We start from the raw sequence: 21,408 nt of genomic DNA, 5'->3' as shown, positions 1-21,408 counted from the left end.
AACTACCACCTTAAACTCCTCATACTCCTTAAAGCTCACTTGAAACCGGACTTACAGAGTTGTGAAGCTACAGTGAGGGGGAAAAAATGAGGCTAATTTATTACAAGTACCAGGGACCAAGTCATATTTGTCTGTGGACAAATAAAAGGCTAATTGGCTGCTACTGTGAAGAGCAAGATGTAGAAAACACTCAGCTATTACAGACTGACAGTAATTGAGAAGAGCACCAGTGGGTACAGAGAGAGGCCACTTTATTATCAGATTTAGACTGATGGTGCAGTACCTGCTGCTCCCAGTGTAAGCACCAACATCTGTCACATTTACAGGGAGCACAAGTCTGGTTTTCTGTGTAACTAAGAACCGAAAACAATCCTGGACACATCTTTCCTGACTGCAGATCTTGCAATTGCCAGATTAAGTAAATGAGGTTGTAATAGAACCACTGGTTCAGCAACCAGCCTTCATGGCCTGGTTTTATTTTTCAGCATCAGGAAGTAAGAACAGATGAATTATTGCTTTTAATGTACATGTTAAATTAGCTTGAGCTGATGATGAGTGACTTATCCCACCCATATACAAGCTACATTAGGTTTTAAAAGTGGAATGGATGATGCTACATGTTTGTGCAGCAAATCTTCATTCTTTGAACATCTAATTCAAGATATGCCAAGCTTGTGACATTTGTGTGCTCAAGTGTAGACTCTTGAGAGCCTTGCTTATGGTATAGTTCATATACAGGAGAAAATGAAAATCAGTCAGTGAATTTTATATGAATGAAGAAATTCTTGAGTATTAAAAGCCACCTCTGATCTTTTTCTCTCAAGAATCTGATTCCTCCTCCTCTTCCTCCTCCTCTTCATGAGGCTGAAGGCTGAGTTGTAGTTCAGTTTGATTGATAGCAGCCTCGTTGTCCATCTGCCCAAGAATCTGTCACAACAAAAGAGTTTATCTTGCTAATTATTAATACTGAGTGCTTATCAAATCAATGTTAAAACTGCAGTCAGAGTCTTTCAGAACTCCCAGTACTAGCACCGTTGGCAGAAAGAGCCCATCACAGTGACGAGCTCCAGTTCTCCATAGAAGAGCTTCAACTAGTTCAGGCTGTCCTATCTAGCAGAATGTTCGGATGGTATCTGTGCCTCCACCACCTGTGATCAGTTGGCTAAATCAGCTCACAAACAGTGAACTGAAGCTACACTCCCGACCACCTTGGAAACAACATGCTGCCTCCAAGGGGGGGAAAAAGTCAAATCCTTGAAACATAAAGCAACATTGAATCAGATAAGCTTTTCTGATCAGCATGAAGGAAAACCACCCACAGCAATACCTACAGCCACTCGCATCAACCCTGCTCCCTGTCACTCAAGCTGACAGGCCCCTGGAGAAAGCCACCAGGCAGAGATCTCTCTTACTTGGTGAGGGTCCTCTGCCACTACTGCTGAAGAGTCTGCGGTGTTCTCCTCTTTGGCCCTGATCATAGACTGCAGTGCCAGCTCTTCCACCTGCAGACAGGAACACAGAAACCTTTGCAGTCGTTATTTCTGGACTCTATTTAGAACACTAAATACTTTAGTACTTCTGCTTAACTACATTAGTTAAGAGGAAAGCTTTTAAATCATGTTTCACTACCCTTAACACACAGCAGGACACCGAAGACCGAGCATTTACCACACCACCAATAGGACACCAAGGCAAGGCTGTAGCTGTGCTGAGCTTCCCGCTCGGGGTACGGTTAAGGCGCGGAGGCCACCGCGAAGGGGCCGAACCCTTCAGCACGGCGGCCGGCAGCCGCCCGGGCACAACCCACGGGCACTGCGTGCATTAAACCCCACAAACATTGCAGTGACAGGCGGGCCGGGGCCGCGCCCGCGCCGCGAAAGGACTCTGCCAAGCCGCGGTAGGCCCGCCCGGCAGTGCCTGCTGCCCGCAGAGCCCGGTGCTCGTCCGCTCCCTCCCTCCGGCCGTGACGGGTGCCGGTGCCGGCCCGGCAGACCTTGAGGCGAGTGAGCTGGTCGTGCAGCGCCGCCTTCACCCGCAGCAGCGTCTCCTCCTCCTTCCGCAGCTCTTGCAGGCGGCTCAGCATCCTCCGCCCGGCACGCCGCAACCCGCCGCCGGCACATGGGGCTGCCACAGCGCCCCCTGCCGCGCTGGAGGACCAGCTGCAGCTGCGCCTGCGTGACCCACGCCGCCGCCATTTCGCCATTCCCAGCACCAGCTGCCACCGTGTGGCCACTGCTCGTCACGGCCCTTAGAAACCAGGAACGGGGACGTCCCAGCTCCAGCAAGGACTGCCGAGACCAGCCCGCTCTCTTAGGAACCCAGGAGGTTCCACCTGAACAGGATAACCACCTCCGCTGTGAGGGTGCCGTAACCCTGGAAATCTCTGTAGAGATTCTGAAGTCACCTAGACGGTGGTCCTGGGGAACCTGCTGTGGGTGACTGCTTTAGCATGGGCGTTTGACTGGATGATATCCAGAGGTCTCTTTAACACCCCTCTACACTCTTCTGACCACGCACTTCAAAATCCACTCGAAACCACACAGCTGCCTCACACAACAACACCAACGCTTCTCTGTTCCAAGAGCATTTATTAGCTGTAAACCCACAGTACAGTTTGCTGAACTAAGTGGATGAAGTTCTGCAGAGGGCTTACGCCTCAGCCTTGGCAGGAGTCTTGGGAGTAGTCTTGGCAGTCTTGGCAGTCGTCTTGGCAGTCTTGACTGCAGTCTTTGCCTTGGGCTCCGCTGGGACCTTGTCTCCAAGCTTGGCCTTTGCCCTCCTCTCTTCCCTAAGTTTATGCTAAAAAAAAGACAAAAAAAGATCATCAGCACCTCCTCAAAAGACCTGAACTACTCCTGGCTGCCAGAAGCTGCCCCGCTCACTCACGTTCTTTTCGTGACGCAGGATGGTGTTGCGCCGCATGGTTTTAGCATAGGGGTTCAACTTGATCATGATTCTCAGATTCTTCAGTGGATTCTTCTTCAGGACTCTGCGGTGAATCTTTTTCCTGAGAAGAAGACATGTGTCAAAATCTCCCTGCACAACTCACCTCCTGCTACACGTTCCCAGAGATGTGGGGAACCACAATTACAGCAGTTACACCCAGAAGCTACGGGGATCCCATCCTCTTTGCAAGATCTCATAGGGATAATTCCTGATCTTGCTACACAGCCTCAAAACATGGCACTAGTTAGGTAACAATTATTACTTGGGAGCACGCAGAGCCTTCTGGATTTCCTGACTTCTCATGATTCTTCCAATGTCCGTGTTGGTCATCTTGTGCATAGGCAGGCTGTGAAACAAATGTTCATTGTGTAAGCTGGACAATAAACCCATGGGTAGTTCAACTGAAAACTGGCCTCTCCAAGCAGAGAGAACTTGCAGCACTCAGGGGCTGTCGTCCCAAGCTTGTTCCAACCTGCTCAGATGCGTCCAGGGGTGGCTGCACTTACTTGTAGTCACTCTTGAGTGTGGCAGCCTTGCGCCAGGTGCCATACAGATCATCCAGCTTGCGGAAGGCACTTTCTGTCCAAATGCAGAAACGTCCAACGTGGCCCCCAGGAGCAAGTCTGAGCAGATTGAGCTTGTTCACATCAAGAAGAGTAATTCCTATGGAAAAGCAGGCAATACAACCCCTTCAATTTGTAATTAAATCAGGGAAGCAGACAAGAGACAACACAAGCAGATCAGGGCTAATTAGTTTCTACACTACATAAGAGAATCCATTCTATCTTTAATAATGACCAGCCTTTGTTCAGCAGCAGACTCAATAAAGCAATTATTAAACTACTCCAAATACAGTCTGGGGTTGGTGACAGCCACAAAACTCATCACTGATGTCTTGAACATCACCGGGACAGATTCTTATGCAGAATCTATTAGCTACTCCAGCAAGTCAGAAGTTCCACAAAGATCATGTGTTTCAGAAACACGGACCAACAAAAGTGGAATCTCATCATTCTTAGCTCTCTCCCAATAAAGCACTGAGTGTGTTCTAAGTGGAAGTTACCTGGGATATTCCGGAATGCTCTAATTATACCATTGTCCTCGTTGTAGATGATGCAAGGTCCCCTGCGCTGGATGCGACGGCGATTCCTCATTTTACCCTTCCCAGCTCGCATACGCTGGGAGGCATAAACCTAAATAAAACCGGGACTGGTCAATACACAAAATAGTCCAAATGCAACAGATTTTAGACACAAGAAGACTGCTTTAGTCAGAACTGAACAATCGTCACTGCTTGTCTGAAACACGGACTCTTGAGGAGTTCATCATTCTTAAGCGTCAAAGACCCAAACAACATTTGACAACACCAAAGTGAAGACAACTAAATAAAGAAGCAGACAAAGAAATTTACATTTTTTTTCTTATGGTTAGTGTTAAGAGTTTTGCTACCAAGAGCTCTCTAGAAGCATCAAATCACAACAGATCTGGAATTCCTACTCAAACAGCAGCAGAATTCCAACCACCTGGGCTTTGTTCTCAAAGACATTCCTTTGTCAACCCACCTTTTTGATGTCATTCCAAGCTTTAAGCTTCTTAAGCAGCAGAACAGCTTCCTTGGTTTTCTTGTAACTCTCGACTTTGTCCTCAACAACCAGAGGAAGCTCTGGGATCTCCTCAATACGGTGACCTAGTGAGGATTTTACAAGGCACCAAATTAGTCACTGATCCTTCTGCCTCATGTATTCAGACATTATTTCAAAGCCAGTGGAAATTACATTCATGATTCAGGCAAAGGATATACAGCAGTGAATTCCAGTGAAGTCCCACAAGTCTGCATCACACAGCATTTTCTGTACCCAAGTATTAAACCTTTTGCCTCCATGAATGAGAACCAAACTGAACTGTCATGAGTTCCAGAAGTCAATTTCGGGTGCCACAAACCACACAGACAAGTTTCCTGTCATCAAGGCACACAAAGCGCCTCAGCACCACCAAACTTCCAACACTGCCTGACTACGAAGTACCTTCCAAGCTGTATGTAACAAAAATACTGCTGAAGGATTGCTCCTTAAATCCTCTAGAATTGCTATCCAGAGAAATAGCAGAGTAATCACAGTAACTGACACTGCTCAGGCAAACATCTGCAGGCAGAATTCCCACCTTTAGACATGACCAGCGCTGGAAGGGCAGATGCTGCCAGGGCAGAGCAGATGGCATAACGCTTCTGAGTAATGTTCACTCGACGGTGCCAACGTCGCCAGGTCTTGGTTGGGGCAAACATGCGGCCTCCACGACACATCTATGGATCTACAGTTAAGAAAACCTCTTGGAAGATTTGGGTTTTATGACTCTTTATCCTTGCTCAGCGTTAAGTGTTCGTCAGCCATCTGTCCCAGTACACTGACAGCAGGCAACTGTCACTGAGCACAGAGTAAGACGCAAATTACAACATCACGGCAAGATGGGATGCACCACAAGATGTTCAAGGTACTCACTGCTTCTGCAGTGATCACTGAGAGGTGCTGCTTATTGAAGCAACTCTGGATTTTCATAAAGTTCTAATCACAAGTGTCTCAACCTGGTGGCCCACATTCCTGCATGGAGCCATCACAGAGAACCCTAGCATGGCAGGGATTGGAAGGGACCTCTGGAGATCATCCAGTCCAACCCCACTGCTAAAGCAGAGGGATCCACAACAGCCTGCCCAGCATCACAATATTCAGGTGGGTCTGGAATCTCTCCAAAGAAGACTTCACAGCCTCTCTGGAAATCCAGGGCTCCATCACTGTCACAAGAAAGAATTTTCTGCTCCTGTTCAGACGGCACCTCTTGGGTTCCAGTTTGTGCCTGTTGCTCCTTGTCCTGTCCCTTGGCACCCGTGAGAAGAGTCTGCCCCCATCCTCTTACCTCCCACCCTTTAGTTAATGAGTATTGGCAAGATCCCCTCTCAGTCATTATCTTCAGCAGGAAATACTATTTCACATTTAGATACTTAAAGGTAACCCATTCATTGAGCTCAGTGCACTCGATCTGCACAGCAGCTATCAAAGGATACGTTTCCAAAGGCACCCTGTCCAGAGCGGTGAGTTCCACCACCTCGCACTCGAGGAATACGAGCAACGGCTCTCCCGGTACCCCAGGACTCGGCACTGGTCTGGTGACCTGGAACAGCAGGATTTTAACTTGCATCAGTTTGACAAACACAGTAATGTTACCAGACCTGCTGAACACCAGTCAGAACTTCCACTGTCTGTATCATGTGTCTCAGAAACACGGACCAATGCAGTGGAATCTCATCATCTTGGTAAATCAAATCCTGTTGGGGTAATTTACTCTACCACACTGAAGCCCTGCTTAGGTCAGAATCAAGTATCTTAACATACACATTTCTAAGCTTGATCCTCTGTTTGGGGGATTGGCACTGAATGTGCCCAGCTACTCCTAGTGGGTTACAACTCTTAAGGTGGAACACCACCAGAAATAAGCTTGAAAATCATGTTCTTATGTGGGTTGGAAACTTCCCCCCCCACACTACTGAAATTTACCAGACTAGCTCAGATGGCTTGGAAGTAAGATAAAGCTGTACTTACAGCAAAGCAAACATTTACATGCATATATACAGAACCTCTCTCTTCCCCAGACAAATAAAACAATCAACAAAGCTTACTGTACTGTTGTTACCTGTTACCCAAGATTGGTGGAGAGATATTAAGGCAGAGCAAAGAGGAAGCGAAGCAGTGTCCACAAAAAACTGGGACAACTTGTTTACATGTTGGCTTTTTATCTCTTTCAGCAAACCAATGAATGATATAGAATCCATCACTATTTTGTTTTTACAACAAATGATCTAATTTCTCTCATTAAAATATTCCAATTAGCATCAAACCAGCACATCCCAGCACAAATTTCTTGGGAATCAGGAGCAATCTACATCTATGAGCTTCCGAAGCAACTCTAGAAAATGACCTTGCATAAGTTTCTTCTTAGCAAATGACTTGGGTAAGGTTTGTGTGGCCAACACAAGGCTGGGATCATAAAGTGCTGATTTTCATCAGTTTTGTGCCTGACACTTTCTGATATTTTGTGTTCTAGCACACTTAAGGGCCCAGGTGCCATGATAACTTCAGCAGTATACATTTCAGGTAAGACCCCAGAGTACCCCAAAACCTTTACAACACTTTGCTGTTCTTCTTTAGAAGAATATATTATATCAGATATAATTTTAAAAGTGTTACTAATCGGGGCAGTTGCCTTTGATACCAAATCCCACTGAACAGTGTTCCTCTTACTTCAGTTCCCAATTTGTCTCTCTTTTAGCCCTCCTATGTTAAAGCCACAGGATACTTCTACACTTCTGTCCCTTCTGTCCCTTCTGGGGTCCAGCCATACCTGCAAGCTCACTGACAGCATAGGGCTGCCTGTTGTTCTTGCGCAGATTGGTGTGAACAAAGTTCACCACGTCCGGGCGGATGGGGGCCTTGAAAACAGCAGGCAAGCTGACATTTTTGCCTGATGCTTCCCCCTTCTCGGAGTACACAGATATTAATGGTCGAGCACAAGCCTGAAAAACAAGGAGAAAACATTCTTAAGCACCGGTTACTACATTTCAATTGCTAGCAGCCAAATTTATCAAGTATTGCTCAGAATGAAGGAGTCTTCAGTTCAACAGTGCCAGCATGCTGACAGCAGGCAACTGTCACTGAACACTGGATAAGACGCAAATTACATCATCACAGCAATAATTCTCGCTCCACAGCACAACCCACACTCAGAAAACTACACCTGACGTCTGAAATTCAACAGATTTCCAAGTCGTCTATGTAAATTAATCTATAATTTACTGTCTGGGCCTTTTACTACCATCTTCTAAATGAATTCCTGCTACTGAAAATGCCCACATGTAACCCACTTGTGTTTATTCAGTTAACCAAAAGCTTGTTACTTGCTTATTTACGAATTGAAATACTGCGGCCAACTCCTCTAATACTATACAGAGGCTTACAATGACTACAAGCAATCTAACTTGGTATCAGAGCGTATTTTTCCCAGGTGTGGGCCCTCTGAACAATTCCTGGCGCCTCAAAAATCGAGGTGGAAAATTCCAGCTGCTAGCAGCACCATCTTTCTTTGAAAAAGCTGAACAGATCCACAATAATAGCTGGCACCCTTTAAAAAATAGTTTTTTGGCAATAAACTGCATTTGCTTTAACTCAATAGCTTACTGAAATAGTATAGACAAAGCATTTTTCTTCCTTTTCCCATCCACTATTATTAAAAGTGTTATAAGCACTACAAACCCAAATATCTAACAGCAATATAAGTACGAACTGGTTGCTAGCAAAGCGCTGGCTCCTGGAATTAGTGCCGAGATCTCAACCAAAGCACGCAACAAACTTGATGAAAGTGAAGCAACTACAATATAACTTAGATTGCATTAGCAAGTAAAGCAACCCAGTTCCAGACCAAGGCCTCCTAAATACTGTTTCAGAATGACAAGGATTCAATAAAAAGGGATAGGTTTTATATCAATCTTACTCTCTGGCGGCTCTGAAGGTCCCGCGTGGTTGCTCTGTTTTAAAGGAAAATGGAAAGCCCTGCCAGAAGGCGGTGCGGGACACATCTCTTTGGCTATCCGAGGCAAGGGTGACTTCTCTGCGGCCCAGCCCTCCCGTCCCGGCCACCCCATACGGGCTCCACGCGGCAGGCCGAGCGCTGATGGCTGCAAAATGGCGGCCGGCCGGTCGGCCCCACGCGTCCAGCCCTCGGGCTGCTCTCGGCACAGCTCTGCCCATCCAGCCTAACTCCTACCGGCCTGCGTTCATCACCCTTCCCCAATCACCTATAACCCCAGCCCGCTGCCCTGCCCCGGCCCACAGCTCACCATGGTGCTGGCGCTGGTGGCGGCGGCAGAGCACACCGTGCTCCCACCCGCCTCCGCCTCAGCCCCGACCGGAAAAGGAAGAACTTAGCACGCCCCTGTCTTTAAGGGAGATGTGCTTCCGCGCTGTCCTCGCCAACTTCTGTCGCTCCACTCGGTTTACTCCCTATCCCAGCCGAAGACCGAGCTCCTTGTCCTACCCTGCGAAGCACAGTGCCGATCCCTTTCCCTTCTAGCTCTTCTATGGCAAAGAGTCGCCTTCCCAATCGAGGGACTCTTTTGTGGCGGAGGGGTTGGGCGTGCCGCGCCCTCAGCCTCACAGGAACGCTAGCGTTTGTAATGTATATATTTGTAACGCTTCTTTGCCTGCGCAGCGAGGCGAGTGGGGAGAGCAAACATCACCAAAGTCCACTTCTGGCCGCCAAAAAATATCTTTGATTACTTCCCTGGGCTCCCGTTTCCGGATCTAGTGCTGAGGGGGCGGGCTCGGCGCGCAGTTCGGTTGGGGCTGGCGGTGATGGCAGCGGAGCTGCGGAGGGCGGCGGCTGTGGAGTTCTACGAGCACCTCCGCCGGTAGGACTCGGGCTGGGGAGCGAGTGGGACCCCGGCCTGTGGGGAGACTGGGCTCCGAGTTTAGACTGTGGTGGTTTATTTTGTGCTAACAAGGAACACTGAGGTAAAAAATCTTCGCCTTAATGTTTTATTTTCTTTCAGAATATATAAGGAAGGAAGAGAAAGTGTCTTCGGAGATCCATATCGCTATGAGGTAAATATCTACGACAATAGTCATGTAACCTGAATCTATGTGTTTAAAACGCGTAGGTAGTGCCGAACAGCTGAGATACGCGCGGTGCTATCCCGTAAAAAGGAAAGAGTATCGTTAGACCTCTTTAGACCTGTCTCTACATCGGAATGGAGGAGCCCCAGGGCACCTGAGTGCCACAATCACCACACCAGCCTTCACCCCTCCTCATTCCCGAGTTCCACTTCATTTTTTGCACTGTGAACAGTTAACTGGTTTAAAGTGATTCTAAGGGTCAAGTATAGCTGAGGTTATTGGGGTGGGTGTACCTTGTGTGGCTGCTGAGAGGAGAGTCCTACTGCGGCAGCTCTACTCAGCGTTTTCATGCTTGCAGCTTGTGATGGCTTGCTTTTGTCACCTGAGTGCTTTTATGGGCAAAGGGATGGTTGTATGAAAATTGCAATTGGTCCTAATGGCTTTTGGAGCATGGCAATAGCTGGAAAATCTAATGCTATTTAGTTGCATTAATCTTGGGATTTATAGGAGATTGATAATCGTTTGCAGGTGGTCATTTAAAAGCAAAAAAAAACAGATTAAATGTGAAGAATTAAGCAATGCTTTTCTGTATATAGAAAAGCTGAAGATGGATATTTCTTCGTTCTTGAAAACAAGATTGAGTTTAATGTCTCCAGTATTTAGAACTCGCATGAAACATTCAGAGAAGTTGATATGGTGTAGAAAAGCAGGAGGACTTCTTAACGATGCTAAACAAGCTAAAAGGACATGTCCAAGGGGCCAGCTTTCTCACAGAAAATTTAGTTTTTAATAAGGTAATTCTATCTTGGTTTGTTGAAAGTTGTTGCATTGTCACAGCTAATTTGAGTCCATCTGTAACTGTTCTCTTGAAATATGAAAGTCTTCAATTCAGGAATAGTTACGGTAGGGCTGAAAACCTGTTTGCGAAATGTGATAATTTTGTGATTTCTGTTACAGAAAATAGCTGAATGCAGCTTTAATGTGTAGGGTAATTAACAGGTTTTGATTTTTTTTTTTTTCCAGACTGATGTAGAAATTTGTTTGATTGGTGGCAGTTGCAAAAGTCCCATTGAAAAGTTTTGGAATGAAAGTGATATCATCTACGTTCTGCAGAAAGCAGTAAGTGTGTATGTTAGTAAGTAATTTTTGATGTAAACTAGAATTCTGAATACTCAGCAAAGACTTTCACATGCTTTGCAATTTTTTTACTTCCCTCTGCATTTTACTTAGAGACAGAATGAAGAAAGTGACTCACTGGAAGTGTCAGGAACAGATGATGCTAGTTATGCCTCTGAGCTTTTAGCGAAGGAGAGTTCTGGACCAGTGTCTCTCTCTGTCAGAAGAGCAAAGTAAGTGTTAAAGGTCTGCTTTCCCTTTCAACTCTTATTATCATATAGAACAAGGGGACACAGTCTCAAGTTGTGCCGGGGAAAATATAGGCTGGATGTTAGGAGGAAGTTCTTCACAGAGAGAGTGATTGGCATTGGAATGGGCTACCCAAGGAGGTGGTGGAGGCACCGTCCCTGGAGGTGTTCAAGAAAAGCCTGGCTGAGGCACTTAGTGCCATGGTCTAGTTGACTGGATAGGGCTGGGTGCTAGGTTGGACTGGATGAGCTTGGAGGTCTCTTCCAGCCTGGTTGATTCTATTATTAATCTCTTATAGGTTCTTAATATGATGAGATACACAATTTTTTTTCAGTCTCTCAGAGTGAAATTACTAATTGCTTTAATGAGGAGGTGTGAACATTTTTCATCCTGCAAAGCTACCTCCCCTGGTTAAAAGAGTTCCTAACACTAAAGTCAGGATTTTGGAAAAGCACTTGAGCTGCCAGTTGGGTTAATGGGAATGTGTTGGTGTAGGTGAGCAAAGAAAGGTTACTAAGAGTTTGGTGCTGCTTTTTGTAAAGATTCTGTTATTAAAAAGAAAAGAAAAAAAGTCTGATTTGAGTCTTTGGCTGTTATTAAAATACCAAAGTGTTGTACTAAAACATGATGATTAATTCACTTAACTTATCCTTTTAACATGCTTAATAGAAAATTCAATTCTGATTTTGGAATCTTTTGTCTAGGTTTAAATATTATGTTAAACATATTAATTATTTGATCTTCCTCCTTTGTAACTGCATTAGTTTACTTGTAAAAAGAGGGTTATAATATTGCATTTGTTATGTAAAATGGTTTGGTGTCTGCTAAGAAAGCATGGTAGTTAGGAGTTAAGTTTTTCATAAGGCATAGCTTTAGCCATCCTTGCTGGCATCTTATGTTTTTCTTGTTCATGTTTCTAGGCAGTTGATTTCCTTCTATGCAATGGTCCAAAATCCAAACATGACCCATCTGAAGATCTGTGACCTGGTTGTGCTTCCTCCACTCTGGATAAGGTGTGATGCTTCTGATCCTGAACATACTTGTTGGCTTGGAGCTGAGCCTCTCAAAGCTGGAACGAAAATCACAGGGATCACTTTACATATGGTTACATGTGATGGTAAGGTTCTAATGGTACACATAACATTTAATGAGAAAGGCTTAAAAATGTGGAAATATTGGTGTAGTGATGCTGCCTTTGTCCTTTGTGTGCCATTGGCTTGGTGCTACTCTATAGTTCCTCAATTTTAAAAAACAAAGGGAGGGGAGGAAGAGAAAAGACATCTTCATTTTGTATGGGGGAAAGAACTTTTTAATATCCTTAGAGCTACGCTATCTGTGCAAATCTACCTTCGCTTAGCAAATGTAAATTGTTACCATTCCACTCCTTACGCAAATGCTAACTCTTAGTGACCATTTCTGTGTTAACACCAACTCCTAGTAATAATAGGGCAGATATAAGAGGACTGCCTGCTTCCTAAAGGACAGTATGAGTTGTACTCGACCTGGTGGGGTCTTCAATTCTCAAGTGTCAAATGTTGGTTTGAATCTTAGTTTTTTTTCCTTCTCTAGGTCCTACAGCTGATAAAACCTGTTTTGCAAACCTGGAGGAGCTCAAAACAGAACATAAAAAGAGACACCGTTCATCTGTTGTAGGTTTTTATGGTCTATCTTGCTTCTAATCTAAGTTTAGAAACTTTGGATTTATGAAGCTGATTTTGGGAAGCTTTATAGAGTCTATTTAGAATTTCATTTTAATATGACTTTAGTATAATAGTCTCTTTTGAAGTAACATTTGAAATTCCAGTGTTGTAATACCTTTGTCTGCTTTTCACCCCTTTTTTTCGTGTGTATGAAATGCCTTTGGCATTAGTTTATTGACTGATTAATAAACTTGGGAAAGGCTTATGTTTTTATTGAATAACCTGTTCATCCTAGGTGACAACGAAAGGATTTGCTCAGTATGAACTTGTCAGAGGTGCTGCAATAGAGGACACAATTTTGGAATCCGAAAGCCATATTTATGTTGATATTACCTGGAATACTGTGAATAAGATTCTGGAGATACCCCCACTAATTTCAGCTGCCACATTGGTAAGTCAAGAAGAAAAAACAAACAAACTTCAGAACTGACACCACGAGTTGTGTAGAGGATAACAAATCAGTTTGACTCTTGGTGTTTGTATTTAATATTCTTTACATAAGCGACAAAATGTGTTCGTAATCTGAAGTCTAAATGATGCCAATGTGCATTTCACTGACGGAGAATTTTAGGACTGTTGATGTGTAATGTTTGAAACTGACAAACTTCTGGAACTTTCAGAACATCACCCTGGAGTCTGGGGATCCCAGGAGCCCTGTGTATCAGGTGTACAGAGAACTGCAGTTTCTCCTCGTGAGTATGAGACATTCCAATTTCAGATCTGATTTTGTCTGTTAATAATGTATTTAAAACCTCGTCAAATGTTGCAAGGACTACTTTTAAGCTGTTATTTCAGTTCAGCTTTAGGGATTAGAAAGGGGAATAGTCCTGAACACTAGAGCCAGGAAATTCTAGAAATTTCAATGCTCATGGTTAGCTGTACAGAGAGATGTGTGATTCTTGGAACAGTTAATGACATCTTGAAGTGTGTCACATGCAGAACCTCAGACAAAAACTGATTTGCGTTGTTTTGATTTTCATGCTGCCTTTAGGCCTTGGCTGATGGTTTGAAGACAGGTGTGACCGAGTGGCCTGAACCATTGGAGCCTGAATCAGCTGTTGATATGGTCCGGGAATTTCTGACTGGTAATTTCTCTTTATTGCATGGGGAGAGATAAAATAAAAGGGAATTCCACATGAAATTTAAAGGTATTGGAATTAGAGATGTTAATTTCCATGCTATAGCCACCTGCACAAAATAGTTAAGAGGTTAGTCAGTACATCTCTAATTGTTATTTGTCCTAAAGTCTTGTATAAAGCTTTCGGTTATTTCCTTATAGAATGACACAATAAACTTAAAAATCAATTTGAGAGAGTTCTGGATGCATCTTTCAAGTTACCTGACATGCACTTGACATTCTGAAGATGTGAAGTGTCCCTTTAGTGGTGAAAAACAATATTTTGGCAACATTTTAAATGAAGCATCCAAAGTTGCTAATTCTTTCTGAACACTGTGGTGCACTATGTGTCCTGTCAGAAGTTTAAAATAACATAAGGCTAGAAAGAGAATTTGTTATAGGAAAGCACCAAGAGATTTTCAAATGCATCTGAACTTTTTTAGTATGCAGATAAAACTTGGGCAAAAGACAAATCAAAGACTCTGACAAATACTTTTGGAAGAAAACCAGAGACATTTATCAGACCACCTGCTCTCCATTACTTGGCACTTAACCAATTAACAGTTAGATAACAAATTAGTTAAGGTATATAGGAAAATGTATACCTTTAGAATAAAAAATACTAAGAAATTATCTTCCAGACTGTATTCTTACCCTGTAAGAGCAAACTTCAAGTGAATAAATTTTGCCTATCAGCCATCTATCAGTGTATTTGTTAATTATGATGTGCCAGGAGATTTATACAGTTGATTTAGTGTGTGTGTATATATATGTATGTTTTTCCTAGTGCTAAAAATTGTTTTCCTCTCTATTAGATTTAAAGAAGAAGCTTGAGGGATATTGTGTATCTGGAAACAAGAGTGAAACAGAGGTATGTGCAATTCCCTGCCAATTTCTGTGCAGTAGGTTCTCTGGAGAAGGGGAGAAGTTGGTGATGCACCCCATTTTGATCTCTGGAGAGAATTTGAATTTGTAAGGCCTTTAGCTCTTAGGCATCCTTTTCTCATGCAAGTCAAACTCTTTCAGAAAATCAAATGTGACACTGCTGCAGTGGATAGTTCCATTGCATCAGCCTTCACTGAGCGAGGAGACCTGGATTTTGCTGAACAATTTTGGTGCAAAATGAGAAGTAAGTGTGACATGATTTTATTTACACAGTATGTTTTCCTTTATTTCTCTGTTCTGTGTCTGCATTTTACTGTTTTACTTTCTCAGTGAAATTGATATCCAATTTCTCTGGGTTTTAAGAGTTTTCTGAAGAGCTGATCGGGCCTTATCAACAGCCTTGTTCTGAAAGAGTTTGTTTTAAGTTTATGAGGTGCTTCACTTTCTTACAACATATTTATATACACCAACATCTAGTAGGAGATTTGTCTTTTATTTGATTGTAGAAGTTACTAACCCATCAGTAACACTCATTTGCTCTAAACCAGAAAACTCCATACAATTTTTGTCTTTTCTAGAACTAAAGTACCATTTCTAGGTTGAGAAAGATGTATACAAACATCATTTCCATAAGACCCTTCAGACCTCCAGTAAAACACACTTTTACTTATGACTATTTTTCAGATTAATAGTTAACTTTTAAGCTGTTCTAGAGCTTGTAACAGCTCCTTGCTATATAAGAGATGGAGTCATGCAACTTTTAAATCCCTTTCATTCCTCTTAGTGCAGCAGCTAAAATGTGCTATGGTAACACCACTGTGTCCTGCTTAAGGGCAGTGTCAGCTACACGACGTGTGGAGGCTTGTGTCTTGTCTGGGGAGCAGTTAGCTGGATAAATGGATACTAAGTTTGTATTCTAGATAGTTACATTGTTGAGCTTCAATGTATATAGAAAGAATATAGCCTAAATGCCTGCCTCTCCCGTGTGTTGTTTTCTAAGTCATGCAGTTCTGTAGTCTCTTTTGATCATTGTTTCTTTAACCCTTTTAAAGTCTTGACATGACAAATGTAACACAAAACAGCTCCATCTGTCACTTCATCTCTCATTCTTTAAATGAGGGGGTTTAATTTTAGCATGTGTTATTAACTTAACAGCTAGAGAGAGCCTGGATTGGTAAATAAAATACTGCACTTCCTTCTTAAGGTGTCAGTTCCTATCAGGAATTGGTAGAGTGTTTCACACTGATCATAAAATCCTTGGAACGTGGCGAGATACAGCCTTGGGTATGTATTTGGATTTCATAGTAACTATTAAGTTTTGGAGTTGTTTGGACTATCATTCTAGTCACTTAACTGCTCCTTGCTTCTGTGATATATTGCTTTTATGTTAATTTATCATGTCAGAGTTTGGCTGTGTTTGCATGGTGCTGTACTTCACAGAACTGCACCATGGTGGGGGTTGGAAGTGACCTCTGGGTATCTTCTAGTCCAACTGCCCTGCTAGAGCAGGGTCACCCACAGCAGCCTGCCCAGGATCACAATGTCAGGGCAGGTCTGGAATCTCTCCAAAGGAGGAGGACGACAATCTCTTTGGCCAGCCTGCTTCAGGGCTTCAGCCCCCTCACACCACAGAATTTTCTGTTTATCTTCAGATAGAACTTCCTGGGTTCCTGTTTGTGCCCGTTGCTCCTTGTCCTGTCACTGGGCATCAGTGAAAAGAGTCTGGCCTTATCCTCTTGCCCACAACTCTATCTCTTGCTGAGCACTGAGAGGATTCCTGCTCAGGCTGCTCTTCTCCAGGGTCAACAGCTCCAGGTCTCAGCCTTATCTCCTCAAATTGATACTCTAGTTCCCTCAGCATCTTCATAGCCTTTGCTGAACTCTGCAGTAGCTCCCTGTTCCCTACTTCTGAACTGCTTCCCCTGGCTGTGCCAGGGGAAATTTAGGCTCGAGGTGAGGAGAAAGTTCTTCACTGAGAGTCGTTGGACACTGGAATGGGCTGCCCGGGGAGGTGGTGGAGTCGCCGTCCCTGGAGCTGTTCAAGGCAGGATTGGACGTGGCACTTGGTGCCATGGTCTAGCCTTGAGCTCTGTGGTAAAGGGTTGGACTTGATGATCTGTGAGGTCCCTTCCAACCCTGATGATACTGTGATACTGTAATGTTTGTTTTGTACCAAATTACATCACAAGAGAATGTCTCTCATTTTTAGATTCATCAGGGGAGCAGCAGTTTGCTGAGTAAACTGATTCAGCAGTCTTACCACGGGAAGATACAGGGTGTTTCCCTCACTGGCATCACTCCAATCCAGATGCTCTTGGAGATTGGTTTGGATAAGATGAAGAAGGATTATGTCAACTTTTTCATAGGTAAGCCTGGTATCTGCTAATGTGGATAGAAATTCAAGCAAAAGTATGCCCAGTAGGAAAGCATGAGGTTTTTAGTAACCCTGATCTCATTTCTTCTTCCATTTGCTGAAAGGATATTTCCAGTCTTTAGTGATTGTACTTTTCAACTCCATATGGTTTTGAAATAAAAAAAACAAAACAATAATTTAGTTCACAATAACTGTAGCTTGTGGAACATGCATTTCTTCACTTAAAAAAAAAAAGAACCTTTAAATTAAACTTCAAGTAAAATAAATACCAGATTTATGTAACTGTGGATTGTTTTGGTTTTGTATCTGTTTGCTGTAGGTGGAAAAAGTAAATCTCTCTTGCTCTCTTTCTGTCTCTTCCTTTATGAACATTGCTTGCATTTCATCTGACACTGTAGTAAATACTAATTTTATTTTTCCTTTGTTCATTGTACAGGCCAGGAACTTGCAACATTAACCTGCTTGGTGAGTTGCTTTATTATTGTTGTTGCTATTGCTACTCTGAAAGAAGTATAAAGTAAAGCACACTTAGCTTATCACAGGATGTCAGGGGTTAGAAGGGACCCAAAGAGATCATTGAGTCCAACCCCCCTGCCAGAGCAGGACCATACAATCTAGCTAAGGTCACAGAAGAACACATCCAGACAGGCCTTGAAAGTGTCTAGAGAGGGAGACTCCACAGCCTCTCTGGGGAGCCTGTTCAAGTGCTCTGGGGCCCTTACAGTAAAGAAGTTCCCCCTTGTGTTGAGGTGGAACCTCTTGTGCTGCAGCTTACATCCATTGCTCCTTGTCCCATCCCAGGGAGCAAATGAGCAGAGCCTGTCCCTCCGCTCCTGACCCCCAGCCCTCAGATGTTTAGAAACATTTATTAGATCCCCTCTCAGTCTTCTCTTCTCCAGACTAAACAGCCCCAGGTCCTTCAGCCTCTCTTCATCAGGCAGTGCTCCAGTCCCCTAATCATTCTCTTAGCCCTCCTTTGGACTCTCTCCAGCAGATCCCTGTCCCTCTTAAACTGGGGAGCCCAAAACTGAATGCAGTACTCAAGATGGGGTCTTACCAGGGCAGAGTAGAGGGGGAGGAGAACCTCCCTTCATCTGCTGAATACACTCTTATTAATACACTCCAGGATCCCATTGGCCACCTTAGCCACAAAGGCACATTGCTGGCACATTGCTGTGCCATGGACAACTTGTTATCCAGCAGCACTCCCAGGTCCCTCTCCAAAGGGCTGCTCTCCAGCAGATCACCTCCCAACCTGTACTGGTGCATGGTGCCTGTACTGGTGATGGTAGATACAAGTCAGCTGAGAAACTGAATTGCAAATCACAAGGATGAAACAATGTGCAGCAGAAATGTCATTATGTTGTCGCCTTATCCATAGATTATTTCTTGAATATCTGATGTGGATCATTGTCAGGCAAGACAGTGAACATTTGGTTATATTTTGATGGCATAGAACTTTGTCCTGACTCTGCCAAGCCCTTAAAATTTTGGCTTCACAAAAGTAGCTGGGAAATTGTTTTAGTGTACTGAGGATGTGTTGTGCCTGTAGAAAACAAATGTCCAGTTAAAAGCAGAAGCTGTTTGCTCTTGCAGGATTACTTCATTTCCACATCAGTGGATCTACAAGAGCAAGTTCATCGTGTTCAAAAGCTTCACCATATGCTGGAGATAATGGTCAGCTGTATAGTCTTGCTTCAGTTTAAACATGAGAACCTCTTCCCTTTGACACAGTAATTATTTCACTTTTATTTTATGCTCTTTAAGTGATTACAGAAAATAGATTCTCTTCCACAGTTGTACTAAACTCTCTTAAAAGAACCCCAAAGCAGCCCTCTTTAGTGCCAGTAGTAGTGAAACTGCAACTGGATCTTCCTGATGAACTGGGCTGTGTGACTACAACTGAAGCCCAAAGAATATGATAAAATGTGAGAGTATACTGAATATGGCACAAGGTTTGCACAGCGTTGCACAAGTGTTTCTCCAAAGAAAGTTAGTAACTGGTGTAATTGTTTCTCATTGTAAATAACTTTAGTAATTGCTTCTTATTGTAGAATTTGCATGAAGTATTACAAGGAAAATTCTTTAAATGAGAAGCACGTGTTTCAACTGCCCATCAGACCAGCTCTTGTCATGAAATTCTGTCAAAAGTAAGAGAAACTTCTGTCTGCAGCATTAAAATTCATCTGTGACTTGAGTACCTGACTGAATTATGACAATTTGGTTATTTCAGTGATCACCCAGAAATATGGAAGGTGGAAATAAGTAGTGGGCATGGACCAAAGGAAGTGAAAACAACATGGCAAGCTAGTAGTAATCCTCCACTTGAACATATGACATCAAACAGTACAGGTAAGGAGTGTTGGTGGTGAGAAGAAATAATGGAAATACATACTTCAGTTTTTATACTGGATTCAGTGGCTCTGAACTTTTATTTAATCCTCAGTAAAATCAAAGCAATATTTCGCCTTTTAATGAAAGGATGAGGTGGTTTTAATAGAATGTCAAAAGTTTTCAGGAAGTGGTGACTTGCTGTCTTTTGATCTGCACTGAGTTATGTTTTTAAAGTTAAAATGATAGATTAGTTCAAAAAATGACACAATTAAGTGTTCTCCAAAAGGAACAAGGAAGCTCTTCACAGTGAGGGTAGTGAAATACTGGAACAGCTTGCCCAGAGATGTAGTGGAGGCCCTGTCCCTGGACATGTTCAAGGTCAAACTTGGTAGAGCAGCCTGTTGTAGTTGCAGATGTCCACCCTGACTGCAGGGGGATTGGATAAGATGACCTTTGAGGGTCCCTTCCTATGATTCTCTGATCTTATTTCTACAAATCTTTGCTGGTGTGTCTGAGGATGGGTTTGAAGAGAAATTTACATGTTGTTGAAAGCTGGTGTCTGGTCAAAGCAGATGCTAAGGAGGGAAGATGTGCCTTGCTGCAGTCAAGTGTAGAGCATGTGAAAACTCAAGAGAATGGGGAAAAATCAAGCGTGTAGATTGGTATAGAATTAATTTGCCTGTTGGGGATGAGGTTTGATACAGGGTAGATAGAGCTTTTCAGAACAAAATCAGAATGACAGAAGTGCTCTTTCTGTAAAACTGATTTTTTTCTGAAACCAGTTCTGAAAGCTGCTAGATGAACCAATCTCTGCAATTTCTCCTGTCTAAGAATAGTGGTTAATCACATCTTTTTCTTTTGATCCGTGCAGGTCTCTTTTCTGACTCCACAGTTAATGGAAGCAGTGAAGAAAGGCTGTATTTTGTTACAGTGACTCAGTGCAGTCAGGTGCATTTCATATAAAGGCATGCTGCCCTGCAGGCAAGCACTGGAAAGGTACAGTAAAGGGAAAACTCACTTCTATGTCCCACCAGTACATTTAGGAACACTCTGACTTGAAGAAAACATCTGAGAGAGTTCTTGGGCTTTAGGATGTTTGAATTGTGACATACATGGCTGCAATTCATCTATAAACTCCTTTAGTTTGCTTAGAAATGTGCAAATAATGTATAATTTATTATGCAAAATACAGTAGATGTCTTTTTTGTTCATATATTTACAAATATTCAATAAAGTTCTGCACTTTGGGGTTTTGAATTTCATTTTAATTCATTAAGAATGCAACCAGACATTGTTCAAAGTAGGAATTACCTTAGCCCAACACAAGCAAAGTTTTCATGTCTTCCTGGTGTCAAGTGGTGTTCATCCAGGAGGCTGTGAACTTCTGGAAGCTGGTTTGCTTTGTCCCTGTGTTTACATTTTGGAGTATTCTTGGATGCTATTATCTCTCTTCAAATTATTTTTTTTCTTCTTAGTGCAAAGCAAACTATTTTACCAGAGCTGTCTTGGGTACTTTGCATAATTTTCTCAGAAAAACATTCAGCAAAATTGGCTGAGTATAATCATTTCAACATGTTGGGATGGCAGCTGTGTGTGTTCTGATGCTGATTAGTGCCTGTAATGTTTTGGTAGTGTAATTTTAGATCATTACATAGTCTAGTATATGCTGATTAGATTATTTGAGATAGACATGTTTTGCATAGAAGAAACTATTAACTATTGGTAAGTAAGAATAAGGAAAAGTTTCATATTCATGCCTTTTAAAAGCTGTAAATTTCTTTAATTTCTGTTTTTTCCTCAGTAAATCTTATTTATTTCTTATCCCCTTCCTAATGCTACATCTTAGTAACTCAGTTTAACATTAGCTTTTGAAGAGAAGTTAAGAGCAAAGTCTTTTTTGATTTAGATACTGTTGCTCTGCATTCAGAAAATCCAGTGCAAGCTGAGCAGGAAACTTGTGTGTTGCTTTGCTTTAGAGGAATCATTTCAGGCACAGTAGAAGGCCAGTATAGTCAGAGAATCTGGAGTCAA

The 21,408-nt window shown here is 43.0% G+C and overlaps 3 protein-coding genes and 4 non-coding genes across 8 annotated transcripts; 1 reads left to right on the top strand and 6 right to left on the bottom strand.

Moving 5' to 3' along the window:
- Window positions 1-234: 234 nt before the first annotated feature.
- SNAPC5 (small nuclear RNA activating complex polypeptide 5) lies at window positions 235-2,124 on the bottom strand. The gene is made up of 3 exons (XM_064157943.1): window positions 1,994-2,124; window positions 1,413-1,502; window positions 235-927 (listed from the first exon to the last, which is right to left on the bottom strand). Exons 1-3 carry the CDS (start codon window positions 2,081-2,083, stop codon window positions 820-822), a joined length of 288 nt encoding a protein of 95 aa, XP_064014013.1. The 5' UTR covers window positions 2,084-2,124; the 3' UTR covers window positions 235-819.
- Window positions 2,125-2,568: 444 nt separating this feature from the next.
- RPL4 (ribosomal protein L4) lies at window positions 2,569-8,933 on the bottom strand. Its single transcript, XM_064157940.1, has 10 exons — window positions 8,828-8,933; window positions 7,336-7,507; window positions 6,002-6,108; window positions 5,107-5,245; window positions 4,509-4,633; window positions 4,010-4,139; window positions 3,453-3,609; window positions 3,209-3,292; window positions 2,887-3,007; window positions 2,569-2,799 (listed from the first exon to the last, which is right to left on the bottom strand). Exons 1-10 carry the CDS (start codon window positions 8,828-8,830, stop codon window positions 2,650-2,652), a joined length of 1,188 nt encoding a protein of 395 aa, XP_064014010.1. The 5' UTR covers window positions 8,831-8,933; the 3' UTR covers window positions 2,569-2,649.
- On the bottom strand, window positions 3,892-3,964 carry LOC135183247 (small nucleolar RNA SNORD18). The gene has a single exon (XR_010305471.1). It is a non-coding gene; the product is annotated as a small nucleolar RNA SNORD18 (small nucleolar RNA).
- Window positions 5,306-5,405, bottom strand: LOC135183249 (small nucleolar RNA SNORD16). Its single transcript, XR_010305473.1, has one exon. It is a non-coding gene; the product is annotated as a small nucleolar RNA SNORD16 (small nucleolar RNA).
- LOC135183248 (small nucleolar RNA SNORD18) lies at window positions 6,177-6,251 on the bottom strand. The gene has a single exon (XR_010305472.1). It is a non-coding gene; the product is annotated as a small nucleolar RNA SNORD18 (small nucleolar RNA).
- Window positions 7,584-7,684, bottom strand: LOC135183243 (small nucleolar RNA SNORD16). Its single transcript, XR_010305467.1, has one exon. It is a non-coding gene; the product is annotated as a small nucleolar RNA SNORD16 (small nucleolar RNA).
- Window positions 8,934-8,985: 52 nt separating the features above from the next.
- ZWILCH (zwilch kinetochore protein) lies at window positions 8,986-20,634 on the top strand. 2 transcript variants are annotated; one of them, XM_064157939.1, is made up of 18 exons: window positions 8,986-9,165; window positions 9,539-9,590; window positions 10,626-10,721; window positions 10,833-10,951; window positions 11,888-12,084; window positions 12,537-12,616; window positions 12,903-13,058; window positions 13,288-13,359; window positions 13,659-13,752; window positions 14,600-14,655; window positions 14,811-14,913; window positions 15,874-15,953; window positions 16,879-17,035; window positions 17,480-17,508; window positions 18,640-18,776; window positions 19,098-19,193; window positions 19,277-19,395; window positions 20,249-20,634. In XM_064157939.1, exons 1-18 carry the CDS (start codon window positions 9,068-9,070, stop codon window positions 20,338-20,340), a joined length of 1,833 nt encoding a protein of 610 aa, XP_064014009.1. In that variant the 5' UTR covers window positions 8,986-9,067; the 3' UTR covers window positions 20,341-20,634. The 2 variants fall into 2 exon arrangements, with proteins under 2 accessions (XP_064014009.1, XP_064014008.1); XM_064157938.1 differs by having other exon boundaries at window positions 9,150-9,397.
- The last annotated feature ends 774 nt before the right edge of the window (window positions 20,635-21,408 follow it).

The sequence above is a fragment of the Pogoniulus pusillus genome, chromosome 17, assembly GCF_015220805.1.
Source record: "Pogoniulus pusillus isolate bPogPus1 chromosome 17, bPogPus1.pri, whole genome shotgun sequence".
NCBI lineage: Eukaryota > Metazoa > Chordata > Aves > Piciformes > Lybiidae > Pogoniulus > Pogoniulus pusillus.
The sequence above is the reverse complement of the archived record's forward strand: the minus strand, read 5'-3'. Positions and strand labels throughout refer to the sequence as shown.

What these genes read in the sequence shown, in the direction of transcription:
- SNAPC5 (XM_064157943.1), bottom strand. Translation starts at nt 2,083, where the DNA reads ATGCTGAGCCGCCTGCAAGAGCTGCGGAAGGAGGAGGAGACGCTGCTG. An exon ending in ACCAGCTCACTCGCCTCAAG is followed by an intron (nt 1,503 to 1,993) that starts GTCTGCCGGGCC and finishes TCCTGTCTGCAG; the next exon opens with GTGGAAGAGCTGGCACTGCA. An exon ending in TGGCAGAGGACCCTCACCAA is followed by an intron (nt 928 to 1,412) that starts GTAAGAGAGATC and finishes TTGTTGTGACAG; the next exon opens with ATTCTTGGGCAGATGGACAA.
- RPL4 (XM_064157940.1), bottom strand. An exon ending in TGCTGTCAGTGAGCTTGCAG is followed by an intron (nt 6,109 to 7,335) that starts GTATGGCTGGAC and finishes CTGCTGTTCCAG; the next exon opens with GTCACCAGACCAGTGCCGAG. An exon ending in TCCTGCGTCACGAAAAGAAC is followed by an intron (nt 2,800 to 2,886) that starts GTGAGTGAGCGG and finishes TCTTTTTTTTAG; the next exon opens with CATAAACTTAGGGAAGAGAG.
- ZWILCH (XM_064157939.1), top strand. Translation starts at nt 9,068, where the DNA reads ATGGCAAAGAGTCGCCTTCCCAATCGAGGGACTCTTTTGTGGCGGAGG. An exon ending in GGAACGCTAGCGTTTGTAAT is followed by an intron (nt 9,166 to 9,538) that starts GTATATATTTGT and finishes ATTTTCTTTCAG; the next exon opens with AATATATAAGGAAGGAAGAG. An exon ending in AACCTCTTCCCTTTGACACA is followed by an intron (nt 18,777 to 19,097) that starts GTAATTATTTCA and finishes TTCTTATTGTAG; the next exon opens with AATTTGCATGAAGTATTACA.